Source organism: Opisthocomus hoazin, chromosome 7, assembly GCF_030867145.1.
Source record: "Opisthocomus hoazin isolate bOpiHoa1 chromosome 7, bOpiHoa1.hap1, whole genome shotgun sequence".
Lineage (NCBI taxonomy): Eukaryota > Metazoa > Chordata > Aves > Opisthocomiformes > Opisthocomidae > Opisthocomus > Opisthocomus hoazin.
In genome coordinates this window covers 70,583,536-70,602,296 of record NC_134420.1, presented here as the reverse complement: position 1 = coordinate 70,602,296, position 18,761 = coordinate 70,583,536, and the positions used below count along the sequence as shown (strand labels likewise).

At 51.0% G+C, this 18,761-nt stretch overlaps 1 protein-coding gene across 7 annotated transcripts in view; it reads left to right on the top strand.

Annotated features, from left to right (window-relative positions):
- Positions 1-16,891, top strand: part of FBXO34 (F-box protein 34) — a 46,176-nt gene extending 29,285 nt beyond the window's left edge. For 4 of the 7 annotated variants that reach the window (XM_075427069.1, XM_075427067.1, XM_075427070.1 and 1 more), the window contains 3 exons: positions 2,127-2,231; positions 4,700-4,899; positions 14,111-16,891. In XM_075427069.1, the coding sequence (XP_075283184.1) occupies positions 4,823-4,899; positions 14,111-16,241 (2,208 nt within the window). In that variant the 5' untranslated portion in view covers positions 2,127-2,231; positions 4,700-4,822 and the 3' untranslated portion in view covers positions 16,242-16,891. Of the gene's footprint in view, positions 1-2,126; positions 2,232-4,220; positions 4,439-4,699; positions 4,900-14,110 lie in introns of those variants that run through there. The other 3 variants (XM_075427071.1, XM_075427072.1, XM_075427073.1) reach the window with 2 other exon arrangements.
- The last annotated feature ends 1,870 nt before the right edge of the window (positions 16,892-18,761 follow it).

The window sequence follows — 18,761 nt, the reverse complement described above, 5'->3', positions numbered from 1 at the left end:
AGTTGGACGCAGTGTCTTTACTAAATACCAAGATCTAGTTTCATGTGAGGGTTTGTTGCCAGCTGCAGGTGGATGGAAACACAAATGTGAGGTCATGTAAGATAGCTTTAGCTAGAACATGGTTGTTTTATTTTGCCTAAGACTGTTCTATTAAATAAAAAAAGCAAAACCTAGCTGGTGAACTTAGTGTTAAAAGAGTGTTCTTTAAGGTGTTTAAAATAAGTAGATATTACATGACAAACAGTGAAACAGGAAGGGTTGTGTTCCTGTAGGTGTCTTCAGAGGCTGAGAATGAGGACCTGGCGTATCATCTTGCTGCCGACCTAGTCTGGGAGCTGCTGGGGACCACTGGCTGTACCGTGAAATGTGAACATGGGGACTGGGGAAAGCTTTCTGCCAGAGCCTCTTGCTTGGGAGAGTCTGGTGCTGTTCTGGGTGTTCCAGGGTGGGTGGAGGCCTGGAGGGCTGGGAATCTGCAGAACTGCGTGTCTGGTGGAACGTGCTTTTAGAGCCAAGTATCCTGTAACAACCTAAACTTGAGCCGAGTGGGGAGAGTGGGCATGCAACCCTGCTCTCGCAAGAAAAAACAAAAACTCACATGGAGATCTCTTGTAAGGCCCCGGCGCTGGCATCTTTTTTATTTTTAACAGATTACCTGTCCTTTGTAATGACTGGTTTTTGGTGTTAACTCTTCTGAGCTCCCCTCTGAAATGCCCGCCGCTGCTTTCTTCTGCATCCTCGGGGTGCTGCTGCTCTTTGCCCAGCTGACCCAGCGCGATGGCCCTGCGGAGCAGCCCGAAGCGAGCCCTGCGTGGAGGTGGGGGGACAGACTGCTCAGGGCCAGTCCTGGGGCCATGGCTTCCTTCCTAGGCAGCAAATCTTCAGAAAGGATGTGTGCCCATCCTTTGGACTCGTTTATCAGTTAATGTTGCTACTGTGTAAAACACGCTGGCTCTTGCAGTAAAGCTTCAGCTATCAAAATACAGAATCATGGAATGGTCAGGGTTGGAAGGGACCTTAAAGCTCATCTGGTTCCAACCCCCCTGCCATCAGCAGGGACATCTTCCACCAGACCGGGGTGCTCAGAGCTCCATCCAACCTGGCCTTGAACACTGCCAGGGAGGGGGCAGCCACAGCTTCTCTGGGCAACCTGGGCCAGGGCCTCACCACCCTCATGGGGAAGAATTTCTTCCTAATTTCTAATCTAAATCTGCCCTCTTTTAGTTTACAGCCGTTCCCCCTTGTCCTATCACTGCACACCCTTGTGAAAAGCCCCTCTCCATCCTTCCTGTCGGCCCCTCCAGGCACTGGCAGCTGCTCCAAGGTCTCCCCGCAGCCTTCTCTTCTCCAGGCTGAACAGCCCCAGCTCCCTCAGCCTGTCCTCGTAGCAGAGGTGCTCCAGCCCTCTGATCATCATTGTGGCCTCCTCTGGCCCCGCTCCAACACATCCATGTCCTTTCTATGTTGGGGGCTCCAGAGCTGGATGCAGGACTCCAGGTGGGGTCTGACGAGAGCGGAGTAAAGGGGCAGAATCCCCTCCCTCGCCCTGCTGCCCACGCTGCTCTGGATGCAGCCCAGGACACGGTTGGCTTTCCGGGCTGCCAGCGCACATTGCCGGCTCACGTTGAGCTTCTCATCCAGCAGCACCCCCAGGTCCTTCTCCTCAGGGCTGCTCTCAAGCCGCTCTCTGCCCAGCCTGTACTTGTGTTTGGGATTGCCCTGACCCACGTGCAGGACCATGCACTTGGCCCTGGTGAACTTCATGCGGTTCACGCAGGCCCACCTCTCCAGCCTGTAAAGGAAATAAAAAAGCTGTAGCCTATTGCTGCGCAGATGAAGAGACCTCGATTCCCCCCCCATCCATGCTAATTGAGTTAATACATTTATTGTCCTAAACCGGAGCAGCGTTCAGAACTGACGATAAGACGGGGAGTTCTGTGGGACCACGCAGCGAACTGCTGTCCGTTGCTGAGAGGACGTGATGCTCCCTGCTGCCAGAATCGGAGCCCTTCCCACATCTTAGGCATACAGGCTTATGTTCGGGGGTGGTTTCAGACCAGGAGAACGACGAGATTAGGTTTTTAGCTTCCTCTTATGTTTTCTTTCTCTGTGCATCTGTATTTCAGTTTTCGGGCTGTACCCAACTCTCTGCAAAACTAACAAGCCGGCTGAAGCACCTGCTGATAAGGATCAGCCTCGGTAAAGAAACACGCGCTGGTAGTTGCAAGGCAGTAAGTATCTCTGTGCTCGCTTGGATGCTAATTGGTTTGGGTTTTTTTTTTCTTTCTCTAATTCACAAGCACAGCTTTTTGCTACTTACACAGTAGGAATTTGTCAGTAGCTTGCTGGCATTAATACTCTGTTTCAGCTCTTCCCTACAGCCCAGCAGCTAGAGGAGGGGGAAAAAGCATGCTTTGTGTGGAGCTGTGTTCGGATCTGGGCTGCAGAGCTCAGCTGAACGTGTCTGTGTCTGCTTTGTCAGCTTCTGCTTCCCTCTAGTAGGTGCTGGGCCCTGCTTCAACGCGTGACGTCCCACCGTACGGTGCTTGTGTTCGGGTCGGGGTTGTGGCTGCCCCTGACCTGAACCGGTTCGCTTGATGGTTTCGCTTCTCAGGCTCTTTAATGCAAACAAGGTGATCTTTTGCTTTCAATTGTTTTTTGCCTGGCTTTTTATCTTTTACTTCTCAGTTGATCTGCAAAGGAGTAGGACTAGGATACTAAGGTATTCCGAACTGGGAATACACGGAGAGAGTTTTAGCTGTTGAAAAAGTGACTGGCACCCTTGAAATGGTATGGCTGCGTTTATTTGGGTGTGGACACGATCGTGTTTCTGTGATACAGTTCCTGCTGAGTCTGAAATGCTGGTGTCAGTAAAGCCAGAAGGGGAAGCCAGACAAAAGCTTGGATAAAAGTCAGAATTTCAGTGCCTCTTGCTGATGGTTCATGGGAAAGTAATGATTCTGTGTTTAACTTTTGATTTTCATAAAGCACTAGGCATGTGCTTGTTTCTTGACATTACTGTTTGTGGATATATATTTTACAGCCCACAGAACATGAGAAACGGCTGATTTTTGTGCCTGGGTTTCACTCTTTCAGGTAGATCCTTGTTGGAGGCTCCGAGCAGTCTAATGAAAATGGTGTTTAATTGCAAAGCTTTGATTTCTGCTGCTGTTCACCACGGCAGCCTAACTCCTTGTCCTTCTGAGTTTGTGGTGCGGAGGGCATGCTCATCCTCCAGCGCTGCCAGCGCGAGGCCTCCGGCTCCGCCGTCCAGCACGTTTCCTCGCCTTGCGTAGAGCTCAGCAGAGATTTCTTCGTGAAGACTGGAATGTGTTTATATAATATTTTATATATTATTTTAGGCTCCTGCTTACTCAGATGTAGGCAAGTGATTAACCTCTCATTCACCGTCACTAGAGGAGCTGTGAAATTGCTATAGCAGACATCAGGTCAGCTGGATCTAAACCAGTTTCTGTTTCCCCTCCCTGGAAAGTCATCCTTCCTCGCTTTCTCGGCGAGCGTGACTACCAGGTTAGAGCGGGCTTTCCAGGCCAGGAGCGGGTAGTGGCAGCGCTGAGTTGTAAACCACGTTGGTCAAGCACTCCTTAACTGAGCCGTGCTTAGGTAGGTGCTCTTTTGCGTGGGGTTTTTTTTTCTCTGGCGGCTGTTGCGAAAGGGGTGGTGTGAGAGGCTCCATCTCCGCGAAAGCTTGGCTGCCTGCAAGCACGGACCTCCACGAGTGCCTCTGCCAGGCTGCACCGTGAAAATGCCGCTGCAGGAGCGCTGGGCAAAGCTGTGAAAAGGAGAGACCGACCTGCTGCACTAAATCACACGTCCCCTGGGGACGCGGCTCTGCGGTTCGCATCTTCAAGTGGCGTTCCTTTATTACAGCACCATTGTGCGTGGTCCTCTGGGGAGGAAGCAAACGATCTCGAAAACAATCTGCTGGCAGCTCAGGCTGAAGTATTTGAGTTTTTCCAGGGCTCTTTTGCTGTGTCACTTTTGCCTTTTGCGTTCCAGCTTGAAGGTTGTTGTTCTTTCACTGTCAAAGTGCATGAAAGCGCTGGTAATGGAGTCTGCTCCAAGGACGTAGAAGGCAGCAACCTAGTGCGAACGAGAGATACCGCGGAACGGTTTTGTTTTGGTGCAATCTGCTGCCTTATCTGCGTGTGATGCAGACGGGGCAGTTTTCGCGAGGCTTGGAGGCTGCGTGGTGGCGTGGTTTTTTTTGTCCTTTACGAAATCCGCCTCGTTATTGTGATTAGAACGCTAACGTAACTCCTGGCAGCGTCAAATCTTACTGCTAGCAGCGATTTCCCTCCAAAGCTTGATGCAGTGCTAACGAGCAAGGAAGATCTCGTGCGTCCTGTTTGCACGGAGCTCGGAGGACAGCGCGTTCCGCGGGAGGTGCCAAGGTAGCGCGGCAGTTGTGTATAAGGTGAAGAAGCATTGTGTGTGCATTAATTTGTATTTTAATGGTGTTCAGAAACGCCAGCTGCAGTGATGGCATGATGATGTTAAGTTCTTTTCTATTTTTATATATATATCATTTATATATATGTATGTGTATGCATATATGGGTGTGTGTAGAGATTTATTTTCTTTCTCTTGAGGAAGAGTCCTTGTCCCAATGATGACCTGTGCTTCAGTCGCTGCTGTACTTGAACGTGATCTCCTTACCTACCTCTTGTTTGTTCAGTTTGTAGGTGGCAGAGACAGGGTGAAGCTCTGTGTGGGGCCGGGGAAGCTGATGGGGGATCCCTGCGCGTAACCCAGGATGGACTGGCTGTGACGGCGTGCCTTAGCTGGAGAGGTAGTTACCATGAAGAGTTCCTGCAGAGCTGGCCTCCACAGGGAACCGCTCAACTCCACATCTTCCACCTTCTATCAAGTCAAACGGTATGAACAGACCCGTTGGTCTCCCTGTAGTCAGGAATTTAGCACCAATTTAGCCTTCTCCTTACTTCCTCGTTGTCATGCGCGTCGCTCAAGTGTTTGGTCTAAATTCTTACTCGCAGGTAGCATTGAAGTGAGATGTTGTAATGGCTTAAGGGCAGAAATGTTCTTTGACATTTTTATTTGATAATGACAACTACAGATTCACTGCAGCTGGTACTATACTTGGAGAAATCTTTGGGTTTTTTAGCAGCAGCTGTAAATTAATTTGGGAACATGGCTTTGAAGTAAAACTTAATTGGAGAATGGCTTGTCATAGCCTTTAAAATACGCAGTCAGCTTAAAGCAAGTGGAACTACTGGCAATCGTTGCGGTTTGTCTTTACTATGGAGTAAGTAATTAGATTAGCTTAAGCTCAGATTTTGTATTGCTCATTCTCCTGTGTCTCTTATTAAGAAGAAATGCACGATTGATCTCAAACACTTGTGCTTATGTGACAATTAAGTGAACGCCTCTCACTGTGTCTCGTTATAGGAACACCGTACAGAACAACTTGTCCTTATGCAAATGCAGGAACATGCCAGTTTGTTTGAGTTCAAGCTACTTGAAAATATATCTCTTTTTTTTTCCTTTCTTTTTCTGAAACCAAGACTCTTTAAACTTCCTCAGTCTGGAGGAAGAGAGCCAGCTTGCTGGTTTCCAAAAGCTGTGTGGGTTTGAAGCAAACTTTAAACTTTGTTCTTTGTGGTTGTGTAGACAGCATATCCTCGCTACGGTAGTCTCTTCATAATTTAGTGCTGGAAAAGACTTCCTGGGTCACCCAGCTCCTTGCTCCAAGCAGTGTCTCATAATTCCTTTTGTAAATTTAGAAGTCCAGCCTAAAAACAACTGCATCTTTCCTTCTCTCCTTCAGCAGATTACACCATTACTGAAGATGACAGACCTAGCTGTGCCATGAGGAACCTTCTTTTGATTCTCAGGCTGAAGGTTTATGTCAGCTTATACACTTGTTTGAGCTCGTGTTCCTTTTCACTGAAGGATCACTTCTTCTTTTCAGTGGTTTAACTCTCTTGCTGTAAAATGCAGTTGTGTACTCTCACTTGTGGTTTTGCTGTGCTAAATGACCCAAGCGTTACCTAGTAGCTTCTCGAAAAATGACTGTCATCATCGTTCTCAGCCTGGGTGAATCTCCTCTGAGTCACGACAAAGAGCGTACGTGGCACTCCAGAGCACATCTGGCAAGAGGGCTTCTCACTGATGCCTTGAATCTATCATTTAATACCTTAATACCCCTCCAGGTGCCTTTGTTTCGTAGATGTGTCTGTGGTGGCCAACGCACCTTTCTTAGTTACCTCGGGAACTTCTTGGCGTTCAGCTTCCTGGCGCATCACCGTCCGTATTTCAGAACTCTCCTCCCCTGCTGTTACTCGGTGCTTTGTGCCTCTGCCGCTGTGGTGATGCCTTTCATTTCCCTGAGCACGCCTGTAGCGTTGGTGCTGAGGTCACTCTGAACAAAATCAGAGGGTCCCCAAGGCTGGTTCTTGAGGTGTGTCTTTGGTTTCCGGGCTGGTATTTTCTTACTCGGCATCACCTGGAGCTGTCTGCTGCTCAGCCAGCTCCTTTGTCTGTTTTCCCATTCCTCTGCCAATCTGTTTTAACTGATAAATCTCCTTGTGCCTTCTGAAGTCCAGGTGAGTAGGACATAGTGCATTTGTCTAAAAAAAAAAAAATCACCTTTTTTGAGAGCCTTTAGGTTAGTCTGGCATATTGAACTATTCCCTCTTCCCCCTTTTTCTCTGTGTTGCCTTAATCCTCTTCATTTGCAGAGCACCTTTATTCTGAAATCAGACTGCCAGGCCTGGAGAGGCTGCAACTTCTCTCCCTTCTTCTCCCCTGCAGTGCCACCTCCAATGTGCCACATGTTTTATTAAGTCTTATTGTTGCATTTCAAGAGGTTTATAAATCTTGCTTCTTGGCCTGCAGTTTACGAGCCCACCTATTTTGGGTTCTAAAACAGACGAGCCGCTCCTCACAATTGTCATGAAGCCTTTTAGTCCTCCCCCGGTTACTGTTCATGTTCAGATTAACCCCTGGGCTTTTGCCATCGTGATCACCCTTATTGCCCCTCTTAGACAAAGTCAAGTTTAGTATTTTGTGCTGTACCTAGAGTACTTTTAATCTCTGCCCTGACCTTGCTTGCAGCCCTGTTTCTCTCCCTGCCCTTTCTGACAAACTGAAGAGCCTTTTACTATTTCTTTGTTTTTAAGTATCTTCGCAGGGACTTAATGCTGCACCAGTTCTCACGTTCATTGCTAGACTTTTTGACTTGTAAGATACAACTTTCCAAGAGATGTGGCTTGAAACCTGTGTCTGCTCCTCATATCCTTCCCAAAGGAACGTGTTCAGCTGGAGTTTCTTCTGTTCTTGTCTGGGATGTGTTCTGGAAAATGAAAACGCCTTTTGAGTTTCCTGGAGAATGCCTGCTGGGTTGCACTGTCTGCAGCGAAATCCTCCGCGCCACCGTGCAGCTGACTTCATGAGCCGGTTCCTTTCGGTCTTGAGTTTCAGAAGAACAACCTGATGTCTTGCCTTCAGATCTACTTTTGCTTGTTCTTCCTTTGAACTCTGAATCTCTTCATGACAGCGCAGTCCACAGTTAATTTCTGCAACCTTTCGTGTGTTCTCATTACGTGTGCACTAAGACAAAGACTCAATAGCATCGCTTTGTGTTGGCTCGTTAACTGTTTGAAGAAATTTGTTGCACCAGGATATCCAGAAGGATCTTGGCCCTCTTGCAGTTAAGAAATGAGAAAATAAATGTTCAATCAAGGAAGACAAGGAAACCTGTCACTACCTTTGTATCTCTGCTGCTCTGAGCAGCTTTCAGCAGAAGCCCTAAAAAAACACCTCATTTATTTTTTCTTACTGTCCTTCTCCCAAATGACTTGTGTGATTCCTTCTCATCTTAGCCTGCTCCACCACGGGCGGGCGTGCTATCCCATCGTCTTTCAGCTACGTGTTTCTGGAGCAGCTTAACCTTGAATATCAAGTCTTTCAGGCGATTTTGTTCCCCTCTGCTTTGTCATCCCTGTGTGATCTGTAGTGTGGCTGGGAAGTAGGGGACATGGGTTTGAGCTTCCTCAGGCTCCACAAAGAATTGCTTCTATGTCACTCACTTCACGGTAAGTGCTTTTGCACAAAAGACTGGCAGAGCAACAGCACTTCTTCCTGGGCAAAATCCAGAAAGTAGCGGAGGATACCGCGCGTTACGCGGAAGGGTGTGTGCGTGTGTGTGTTTACCTTAAAATGGGTAGGAGCCCTCCAACTGGAGTAGTCTGTGCGTGTTGGGCTTGGGCGTGCAGCCTGTCACCCAGAACCTCTGCTTGGTGAGTGTGGTAGATTGTACGCATTATGGATTTTATAGCTGTGCCTGCATGCTGCTGTATGTGGGTATCGTCTCCCCAGAGTCGGGTTATTTGAACACCTGACGTGTGAATGAACGGCGAGGGATCCAAAGTGAAGAGTCGGGCGCCTACTTTGCATTTAGCTCCTCAGCTCTTTTGGGCCAGCTCTGCCCCATGTGTTCTGGGGTGCGTTAAGAAGAGTGTGGCCAGCAGGTCGAGGGAGGTTCTCCTCTCCCTCTACTCTGCCCTGGTGAGGCCCCATCTGCAGTGCTGTGTCCAGTTCTGGGCTCCCCAGTTCAAGAAAGATGAGGAGCTACTGGAGAGAGACCAGTGGAGGGCTACAAAGGTGGTTAGGGGACTGGAGCATCTCTCCTCCGAGGAAAGGCTGAGGGAGCTGGGCTTGTTCAGCCTGGAGAAGAGAAGGCTGCGAGGGGACCTTATAAATGCCTACAAATATCTGCAGGGTAGGTGTCAGGAGGACGGGGCCAGACTCTGTTCAGTGGTGACCAGCGACAGGACAAGGGGCAACGGGCACAAACTGAAGCAGAGGAAGTTCCAGCTGAAGATGAGGAAGAACCTCTTCCCTCTGAGGGTGCCGGAGCCCTGGCCCAGGCTGCCCAGGGAGGCTGTGGAGTCTCCTTCTCTGGAGATATTCCAGCCCCGCCTGGATGCGGTGCTGTGCAGCCTGCTGTGGGTGACCCTGCTTCAGGAGGGCGTTGGACTGGGTGATCCCCAGAGGTCCCTGCCAACCCCGAACGCTCTGTGATACGGCTTGCTCCTGCTTTCCCCCAGGCTGGCTCCTCGTGTGGAGAGCGCTGCTTCAGCGGTCGATGCCTTCTGTTTACCCTCCAGGCCCGCGACAGTCCTCGCTGGCTTTGTGATTGAAGCAGGAGGCAGTTTCACAGGCGCTGGGAGGTGGGTCAGGAGCCGTTGCTTTAATATCGCTGCGAGGGAGCGGGTTTTCTGGAAATCGGATGCCTCTGCAGCTGCTGAAGTCAAACCTGCCCCTGGTCTGGAGCATCGTGCTTCCCAACGCGCCTTTCTCCGAGCTTGGACGCTTGCCACGCGCCGGAACAAGCTCCAGTGAGGAGCAGAGCGTCGTCCATCCCGGCTGCTCGGCCGGGACTTTCCCGCCCCGGCAGAATCCGTGGAATGCCTTTGAAGCAGCTCTCCGTCTGCTCTGCCTTGCCCCAGCAGCGCGGAGGGGATGGAAATGGTACTGGAGATGGAGCCCAAAGGACCCACCGGGTCCTTCCAGAAATAACAAGTGGTTGCCCAGAGTTTAACTTGCATTCAGTACTCAGCCCTCCATAATTGGCAGTGTCCATTACAGAGAAGCTAAGCTCGATAGACAGAGAAACGGGATGCCAGGGAGGAGAAATGCCTTGCCAGAGGTTATGCTTGGTGTGAGTTCTTATTGTTGTTGGGGTTTTTTTCTTCCTTTTTTTTTTTTTTTTTGGCTTCTGCCTTGTGTTAGCATGCCCTGAGGGGTTTTTCAGAGTTACAGTTGGCACTGCGTGTGCAGTCAGCAACCCCAGGAACTTTTGTTGAGTGGAGTTAGTGTTTACCAAAAGAAGTCCACGGGAAACTTTGGGGTTTTGATTGAAATTTTCGCCTTAATAAAACCTTCCGGTGTTTTGCCCAGAAAACTGGCAGTGTGAATGTGCTCTCTGAGCAGATGACGCTGCTTTCTGTTCTTGCTGGCCGGAGGAAAGCTTTTGCCTTCACGGGGCGTCGTGAGAGTCCCTGACCCAGGTGCAGACTCTCTGTGCACCCTAGGAAGGAGCTGTAAAAATCGAGCCTTTTCTACCAGCTTTTCCTCCACCTTTGGAGCTTCTACTAACGTAAATATATTACATCCAGGCTGCAGTGATGTAGAAGATACATAAATGCAGAAGGATTGTGGCCAGCTTGGCGCAGTGACTTACGGGTCTTCCCTTCGGTAGGGAGAGGAGCTGTGCTTGCGGGTCTGTGCATATATAGAGACATATTTCTATATCAATCCCACGCAGGAACCAACTCGATAAAACTGCAGTGGAAACAAGCCGTAGTTACGACTTGTAAAAACAGCAGTGTCATTCCAGAAGTGCCAGTATCCTGTTTTTCAGATGTGGCTGAGAGAAAAACCGGCCCTTTCGTTTCGTCTGCTTAAGGATGGAAGAACAGTTTCAAGGTGGCACTGCTCGTTGTTTCGGTGCCCATCGTTCTTGGCAGATTTACCTCTTATCAGCAATTCAAAACCGCACATTTGGGATTGAAAACCTTTTATGCTTGCTTCTTGAACTTTGGAAGAGTTGTCTCTAAAGATAAAATTAGAAGCTTGATAAATTAAAGGGTGGAGGAAAGCAAACTGAATTATTCTGGAATTAAGCATCATAGGGAATTGCCAGTGACTTCACCTTCTGACGACTATTTTTGGTGGTTTTAAATGTTTAAAAACTTACCTGCAGCTGCCACAATTCTCTGCCTGCCAGCACTGAAGTGTTGCAGAAAGAAGGTAGTCTGGGGGTGGGGACTGGGCTCTGGGTCCTCTTCAGAGCAGTTTCTGCTCGGGAGCCTTGTTCCAGTTCTAGGAACTGGAAATGAAATGTGCTGCTGACGTGCGGGGAAGAAGCTATGTTTGCCTAAAAGTCCTTATTTCTTACTGTTCACAGCAAAGTGTGCGTGGAGTGGGTTGTGGGTTTGGGGCTTTTTTCTCCCCGTTTCCGGTAGGGTCCATTGCTAACATCCCTTTTAAAATGGAGATTCTCTTCCCCGCTGCCCCAGAACCCGGAGGCAGGTGGCACTGCGACCTGGCTGGGCCGGTGGAGTTAGCAGGGCTCCCTGATAGCTGCCTGAAGTGATTAGATGAAGGTTTGCTTTAAATCTGGATCCCTTAAAACAGCACAATGAACTGAATGCTGAATTCAAATGAGGCAATTATTCTGGCAGTAAAACTTCTGACTAAGGCATAATTTTGTTATGTAAATTATAACTTTTCAACCTTAAATGGTATTGTTGGCCAAGCCAGCGACTAACTGAAACATAGGAGGAAATAATAACCTTAAACGAGAAATCTGTAATAGGTGAGGCATAACTCTACCCTTTGTCTTTCTCCGTAGACCAGAAATAGCTGGGAGCAGCTGAACCAACTTTGCTGGCTAAACATGTCCTCCAAGCACGTTGGGGTAACCAGTTGGGTCCTGTTTCCATTTGTATAATACCCGCTCCCACCTTCGTTTGCAGCTTCTCTTAATGAAGGCTGTCGAACCGACTGTCCTGCTGTGGATTCCTGAAAACTGCTTGAAGGCAGCCTTTTAAAAACATGTTCAGCTCATCTTTCAAACACCCTGGCCTGAAAACTCACGAATGGAACTTGATCTTCTGCTCCTGGCTCACCAGATTTCGATGTGCGAAGTCGGGTATTTAACTGTTTGTGCCTCTCCTCCCCAGGGTGCGGTGGTGGGCAGCCGCTGCGGCTTTCCCCTCTCCCGTCTGAAGAGCCCCGCTCCGCAGTGTCCGTCTGGATGGGGCAGGGAGGGCTGCAGGCGCCGTTCCCTGCAGCAGCTCATGGTTCGCCTGCTGCTCTTCTGGGCTGGGCTCTGGCCCGAGCACGTTGGTGGCCTGACCCTGCTCAGCTACAACGTGCGACAGCGATGAGGCAGACCCTGTGGAAAATGAGGCTGAAACACATTGCAGCAGCCTTGGTTTCCTATTCTCTTTTATTCATCTATTTCGGCACCCTGAAGTTCTATTTTTGTCAGATTATTTTAGTTTTTAGCATCCAACTGAGAAGGCAAACAAAACAGCTCCATTGCGTTTTGCAGAGGAGACTAAACTGGGAGGTGACCCAGTTCCAAAAAGAGCTGGAACGAGCATGCAGAAGGCACGGGGAGAGAACTAACCCAGGGACTGCGTAGGCGTACCTGCCGTGGTGGGAGCTCTCGTGTCCCTGCAGTCGGTAGGTGAGGTGCAGGTGGTTTGGCACTGTCTGGTGGCAAGAGCAAGGTGAATCCAAGGCTGTGGAGTCTCCTTCTCTGGAGATGTTCAGACCCCGCCTGGACGCGGTGCTGTGCAGCCTGCTGTGGGTGACCCTGCTTGGGCAGGGGGTTGGGCTGGGTGACCCACAGAGGGCCCTGCCACCCCCAAACATTCTGTGACTCTGTGACAATCTCCCTATAAAACCGGGAGGAGAGAGGACAGAACCAGAACCCAAACCTGGGGCGTCTCGAGGGAGGTGTGCGCCCTGGTCACAGAATCATAGAATGTTCGGGGTTGGAAGGGACCTCTGTGGGTCATCTAGTCCAACCCCCCTGCCGAAGCAGGGTCACCTTAACTGTTTCCTCTCCTCTTTTGTTGTGAGTGCATGAGTAGGATATGGTTTTCCGTCCCTCGTAAGATATTCCTTCTGGAGTACCAAATGTGGGGACTGTTGCTTTTAACGTTACTTTAATTACCTCTCTTCCGTATTGGTGCAACAGGGGAAAGGTTCAGGCCAGCCATAAAAAGTATTTACGAGGACTAACAAATATTTATGCTGGTTACATCTGGGTAACTGTGATGGCACGGGAGAGCCCAGCGTGTGTTCACCGCAGGTACTACAACTACAAAGCTGTCTGACTTCATAGATGCTAGGCCTTGAGGTTTTTAGTTAAAAGCCGTTTTTAGGGTAGAAACACAATATGAAAGCAACTGTTTGGGTGGTGGCTGTCAAGGGAAACATCCTCAGTGTCTGAGTGTGTCCGTATCGGCTCGTGATGAACGTGGCATTGAACCTGCTGTTTTTAAACTCGCAAGCACGGATTATCCCCGTCTCGGAAAGGAGGCCGCCTTTTTAATGTAACAATTCAAAGATTACCATGGAAACATAATCTATAGTTAGTTCTGTCATATGCTTGTGCGATGCTCCCGGGAGAAGAGCCTGAAGTCTCCTGATAATTGCGTCCTACGTGGCAGCGCCGCGGGCTTTTGCGTTGTGCGAGCTTTGAATTGAAGACGGCTGCGAAGGTGTAACCGAAGGGAGCTGGGTGCCTGGGGCTGGCGCAGGAGCGGTGCTGCCGCGGTGGTGTCCGCAGCGTCCAAGTGTCTCCTGCGCAGCTCTTGATTTCTTAACCATAAAAACATGTAGTTGAAAGTGGTTCTCTTCAGCCGTACGTGACGCTTCTGTCGCTTTTGGGAGGGCATCTGAGGTATGGCGTAAGGACCTCTCTGGGGAGAGTACGCCAGATTTGCCATTGTTCGTATCCTAAAGGCCAGGTTTAATTTTGGGTGGTGTTAGGAGATTAGATATCTGCTGGGATCTCTGATAAGTGTAATTACACTTGCTCATTTCCCTTTCCAGCTTTAACTGTACTTTATCTACTGAAAAGAGTATACATATCTACTGAAAAGAGTATACATATCTACTGAAAAGAGTATACATAAATATCTCTTATCTGGTAGCTAATGTCAAGATAAACCCCATGACCCACACGTACCTTACAACAGGATTAAGAAATGAACAGGCGGAAGGAAGGCTCTCGCTCTGGAACGAACCCCTAGCACTGGTCGTACGATGGATGTAACTTAAACGTTAGGATTTCTCCTTGCAGCTCCCTGAGAGCAGATGTCTCTAACGGGAGATCCTTTAGATTGTAATCCCATGGCAAGAAGTTCTCCAAGGTTGGCTGTTGCAGCCTTCGTTGCTGCTTTTCCTTTCTCCTGTGGTTCCTGTGGAAGTGTGCACCGCTTGACGTAGAGCGGGAAGCGTAGAGCTGGTGCCTACGCTGCGTCACCTTCTCCAGTTCCAGGAGAACTTGCAACCATAACTTCTCCCCTTTGTGTTTTTCTAGGGTTTCTGGTATGCACTTAAAGCCATATCTCAAGATACAGAAGAAAGAGAGATCGCCAGAAATCAGCCAGGATTCCTGGCGAGGCCCACCGGTGAGCCATCAGAGATCAGCACGAGTAGAAAAATACACCCCTGACTGCACCAAACTGAGCGTTTTCCCGAAACCCTCCCTGGTGACTCCATCTCGGAAGCTTCTGGGGATTATTTATCCAAATACTATGTGCAATATGAACGGGAAGGGTCCAGTGGATGGCCCAAGCGCGAGGGACAAGAAGAACGCCCTGTCTGCAACCATTCACCAGGGAGAAGAAGGGGAAGGGCCTCTGGATGTCTGGGCTGTCGTGAAACCTGGCAACACGAAGGAGAAGATCGCGTTCTTTGCGGCCCAGCAGGGCAGCGGCGACCCCCGGCTAGGCTCGATGAAAGTCAAAAGCACGTGGGATATCGACGGAAGAACGGCTAAACGCAGGAAAAAATCAGCGGATCTTAAAAAAGCCAAAATTCAACTGGAAAGTATGAGGGACGTGAACGCCAGGTGCTCCCCGCCGGAGCCTTTCGCCTGCGGCATCGAGCACTGTTCGGTGCATTACGTGACCGATAACGGCGAGGGCGCGTTCCCGGGCCGGTCCCTCTCGGTGATAGAGATGGTCGCCTTCCTGGAGCAACGAGCAAGTGCTTTGCTGGTGGACTGCACGAAAACCTGCACGCCTGCTTCTGCGACGAGGCTGAGCGCTCAGCCTAAAGGCGCGCTTCCCAGCTCAGACCCTTTCTCCTCTGCCGGGCCGTGCGAGGTGCCCGCGGAGAGGGGCGAGCAGCAGCAGGGCGAGCCCGTGCGCGTGCTGGACATGGTGGCCAAGCTGGAGTCGGAGTGCTTGAGGCGGCAGAGCGAGCGGGAGGCCGGGAGCCTCTCGCGGAACAACAGCTTCCGCAGAAACGTCGGGAGGGTGCTCCTGGCCAACGGCACCCAGCCCGAGGGGGAGGCGGGGAGCGTCTGCTCGGCGCCGGCGGAGGCCGGGTACGGAGGACGGTGCGGGCGTCTGGGTGACAGCGAGCTGTGGGATGGTGCTGCTCGGCAGCCTTTTCCCCCTGGGCTGGATGCTCGGGTGGGGAATGTGAATTCGGGACTGGCTCGTGCGGTGTTGGCGATAACCGCGGGCAGGAGCGACTCCGAAACGCGGATCGAGCCTCCCGGACCTCTGCCGCCTGCGTGTCCGGCTGCTGCCGGGCTGCCACCGGCTTCCTTGCAGAGCAGGAGCGCGACTGTTGATTGTACGTTGAAAGAGGCTGTAACTTTCCCAAAGCAGAGCCTGCACCCTGCTAGGAAGGAGCCCTTGTGCATCAGCATATCGGTCACCAAGACCGAGAAGGGATGCAGGAAGGAGAAGCTCTCTAACGGCGGCTCTGGCGAAGATCTGCTCCCAGGGAGGCTGTTTTTTCTCCAGGCTGACCAGCCTGCCGCTCACAAGCAACAGCCGCTGCGGGAAAGCACCCATGAAAAGCCAGAAGTAGCCCAAAACGAGGATGAGGATGCTCTGGCATCTGACAGATCGCGCCTCGGAGACGGCGTCCCTACGGAGCCATCTGCCCTTCCTGTCCCTCCGACAGAAGGGGCTTTGCAAGTACTTGACGCCTCCTGCTTGAAAAGGCAGGTTTCGCATGACTTTCTGGAGACCAGGTTTAAAATTCAGCAGCTTTTGGAGCCTCAGCAGTATATGGCCTTCCTCCCTCACCACATCATCGTGAAGATTTTCGAATTGCTTCCTACTTGGAGTCTGGTCGCCCTCAAATGCACTTGCTACTACTTCAAATTCATCATCGAATACTACAACATCAGGCCGGCAGACTCCCGCTGGGTCCGCGATCCCCGCTACAGAGAAGACCCTTGCAAGCAGTGCAAGAAGAAGTACGTGAAGGGGGACGTATCGCTGTGCCGCTGGCACCCCAAGCCCTACTGTCAAGCTTTACCCTACGGGCCGGGGTACTGGATGTGCTGTCACCGGTCGCAGAAGGGCATCCCGGGCTGTAAGTTAGGTCTTCATGACAATCACTGGGTTCCTGCCTGCCACAGCTTTAACCGTGCGATCCATAAGAAAGCCAGAGGAGCGGGAGCCGAAGCGGAGGAGGAATATTAGTGCACATACACTTTCCTGCGAGATTGTCTGGGTAGGAGGAGATTCTCATGCCTTGTGCTGTTTACAGTGTATATAATTGTCGTGGTTTTGTTTTTTTCTTTTTTTCACAGGGCTATGAAACTGCACATCCTTCAACACAAGAGCCTTTACCTTTTAGATGAAAGATAGCTTTTAGTCCATCTGTGTAAATAACACTATAAAAACTAATTGTACATACAGAGTCTACAGCTGGCTGAACAACGTAATCGCTACAATGCAGCTACGATAGTGTTGCGGCTATAGTTGTGTGTGTTTTTAAGTGTCCTGTTTCAAAAAAATCTGTATATCCTGTATAATATATGAATGTTTCAGAGAAGAAACTCTAAACAGGTAAAGGTCAACTTGTTCAAAGAATCTTCAGGCAACTTAACTGGACAACCTTAAAACTAGACTAGAACAGATCCATTATAGTAGCGTGGCAGTGGATAAAAAGAGAGGAATATTATTGTATAGGCAGAATATAAAAAGTTATTGTCTACCTTACCCATGTTGTCTGTTTGTTTTGTTTTTTTTTTACTTAAATAAAATGTGCATTCTAGATCTGCCTTACCTGACTTTCTCATGTAAAACTTTTCCCCCAGAATAAAAATACTGTAAAACACGTGGCAAAACCTGGGTCCTGTGCTGTCGTTGAGCCTTGCAGTGTGCCTCCTGGGCCCGTGGCTCAGTGATGTGCTGGAAGCTTTCCTGGCTGCTGTACGTGGAATTTTTCCCTCGCAAGAGGAATCCTTGCATGGCTTTGCCCCGCTCTGCTTCAGCCTCCAGCATCGTGTTCCCGAGGCGTGCGTCGGTGCTTCCGCGAGGGAGTTCGGGATGTTTGTGTCAGAAACCCCGATGAAAGGTGATTCCTCGAACTCTGAACGGGAGCTGAGCGGGGCGTCCCCTCGAATGCTCCCCCCAGCACTTTCCTCTCCTGCAGTGCCGCGTTCCAGACGCCGGCCTCCCGTTACAGCCCAGCTCGCTGCCCGGCGTGAACAGTTTGGGAGTTGGGGAAGGTGCCCCCGGCAGCCGCGTTCAGCTCCTGGAGCCGAGTGGAGCCGTGGGGATTCTGCAGGGAGCCCGGCGGAGCGCGGGAGCTGTGCCTTTGCCTTGCCCAAGTCCCCGCACTTCATGCCATCTCCGTTTCTCTGCCCCTTCTCAGACCACGGATGGACAGCTGGCAATCACCCTGACAGCCAAAGCAGAGACGCTCTCCGAGGGAGCTGCTGCCACCTTCACAGAATCACAGATGGTGGGGGTTGGAAGGGCCCTCTGGGGGTCACCCAGTCCAACCCCCTGCCGAAGCAGGGTCACCCAGAGCAGGCTGCACAGCACCGCGTCCAGGCGGGTCTGGAGTATCTCCAGAGAAGGAGACTCCACAGCCTCCCTGGGCAGCCTGGGCCAGGGCTCCGTCACCCTCACAGGGAAGAAGTTCTTCCTCATCTTCAGCTGGAACTTCCTCGGCTTCAGTTTGTGCCCGTTGCCCCTTGTCCTGTCACTGGTCACCACTGAACAGAGTCTGGCCCCGTCCTCCTGACACCCACCCTGCAGATATTTCTAAGGTCCCCTCTCAGCCTTCTCTTCTCCAGGCTGAACAAGCCCAGCTCCCTCAGCCTTTCCTTGTAGGAGAGATGTCCCAGTCCCTTCACCATCCTCCTAGCCCTCCGCTGGACTCTCTCCAGTAGCTCCTCACCTTTCTTGAACTGGGGAGCCCAGAACTCCCCTGGCTCCTCTCTGCCCTGCAAGCCCCGAGGCAGTGCCTGGGATGGCCGCCCACCTCGCCCTGCTTTGCCGGGGTCTCAGGAACGGCTCGGGCTCGACGGAGCGGGTCGGAAGGCTTTTGTTCTTGCCATTACCGGCTGAGCCCCAGCAGTGGGTTTGGGGAGTTCAGGATGGTGGTGGTAGATGTAAAAAAGATGTTATTTTTTTTCTTTTCCCCGCTTCCCTGCTCAGCCGTCGCTGCAGCGCAGCCGACGTGGCGACAGCCAGGGCTGACATCAGAAATCTGAGAGTGCGGCTGCCTCGCCGTCAGCGGTGACGAGGGAGAGGAAGGGCAGGATCCCGCCTGAATTCGCGCCGTCGTTCTCTGACGGGGTGCAGGCTTCAGCAGAACACCTTTCTGGCAGGAGTTGGCTTGCCCAAGCCAGCGTCATCAAAGGCCTTCAGCTTCATTCCGGCTGAGAGAGAGGGGAAGAACCTGCTCTCCTGCCCCCACCCAAGACTGGAAAACGCGAGATAACCCGCGCCAGGCTGACAGCAGCGAGGAGAGTCCCTGCGAGGCTGAAATAGAAGCAGCGGAGGAAAATATTTCGTAACTGGATAAGGGGCCAGTGAGGTCACTTTTCTTTTTAGACCAGGGTGTGAGATTTTGGTCACCATTGAACAAGGGGAAAAAATGAGAATACAATAATAGCATTGGGCTCTTCTGGTCCTTGGAGCAGTTACTTGCTCCCTGCCCTGCCCTCCCCCAAGCTGGCTGAGGAGCGGGGGCTGTTTCGTACA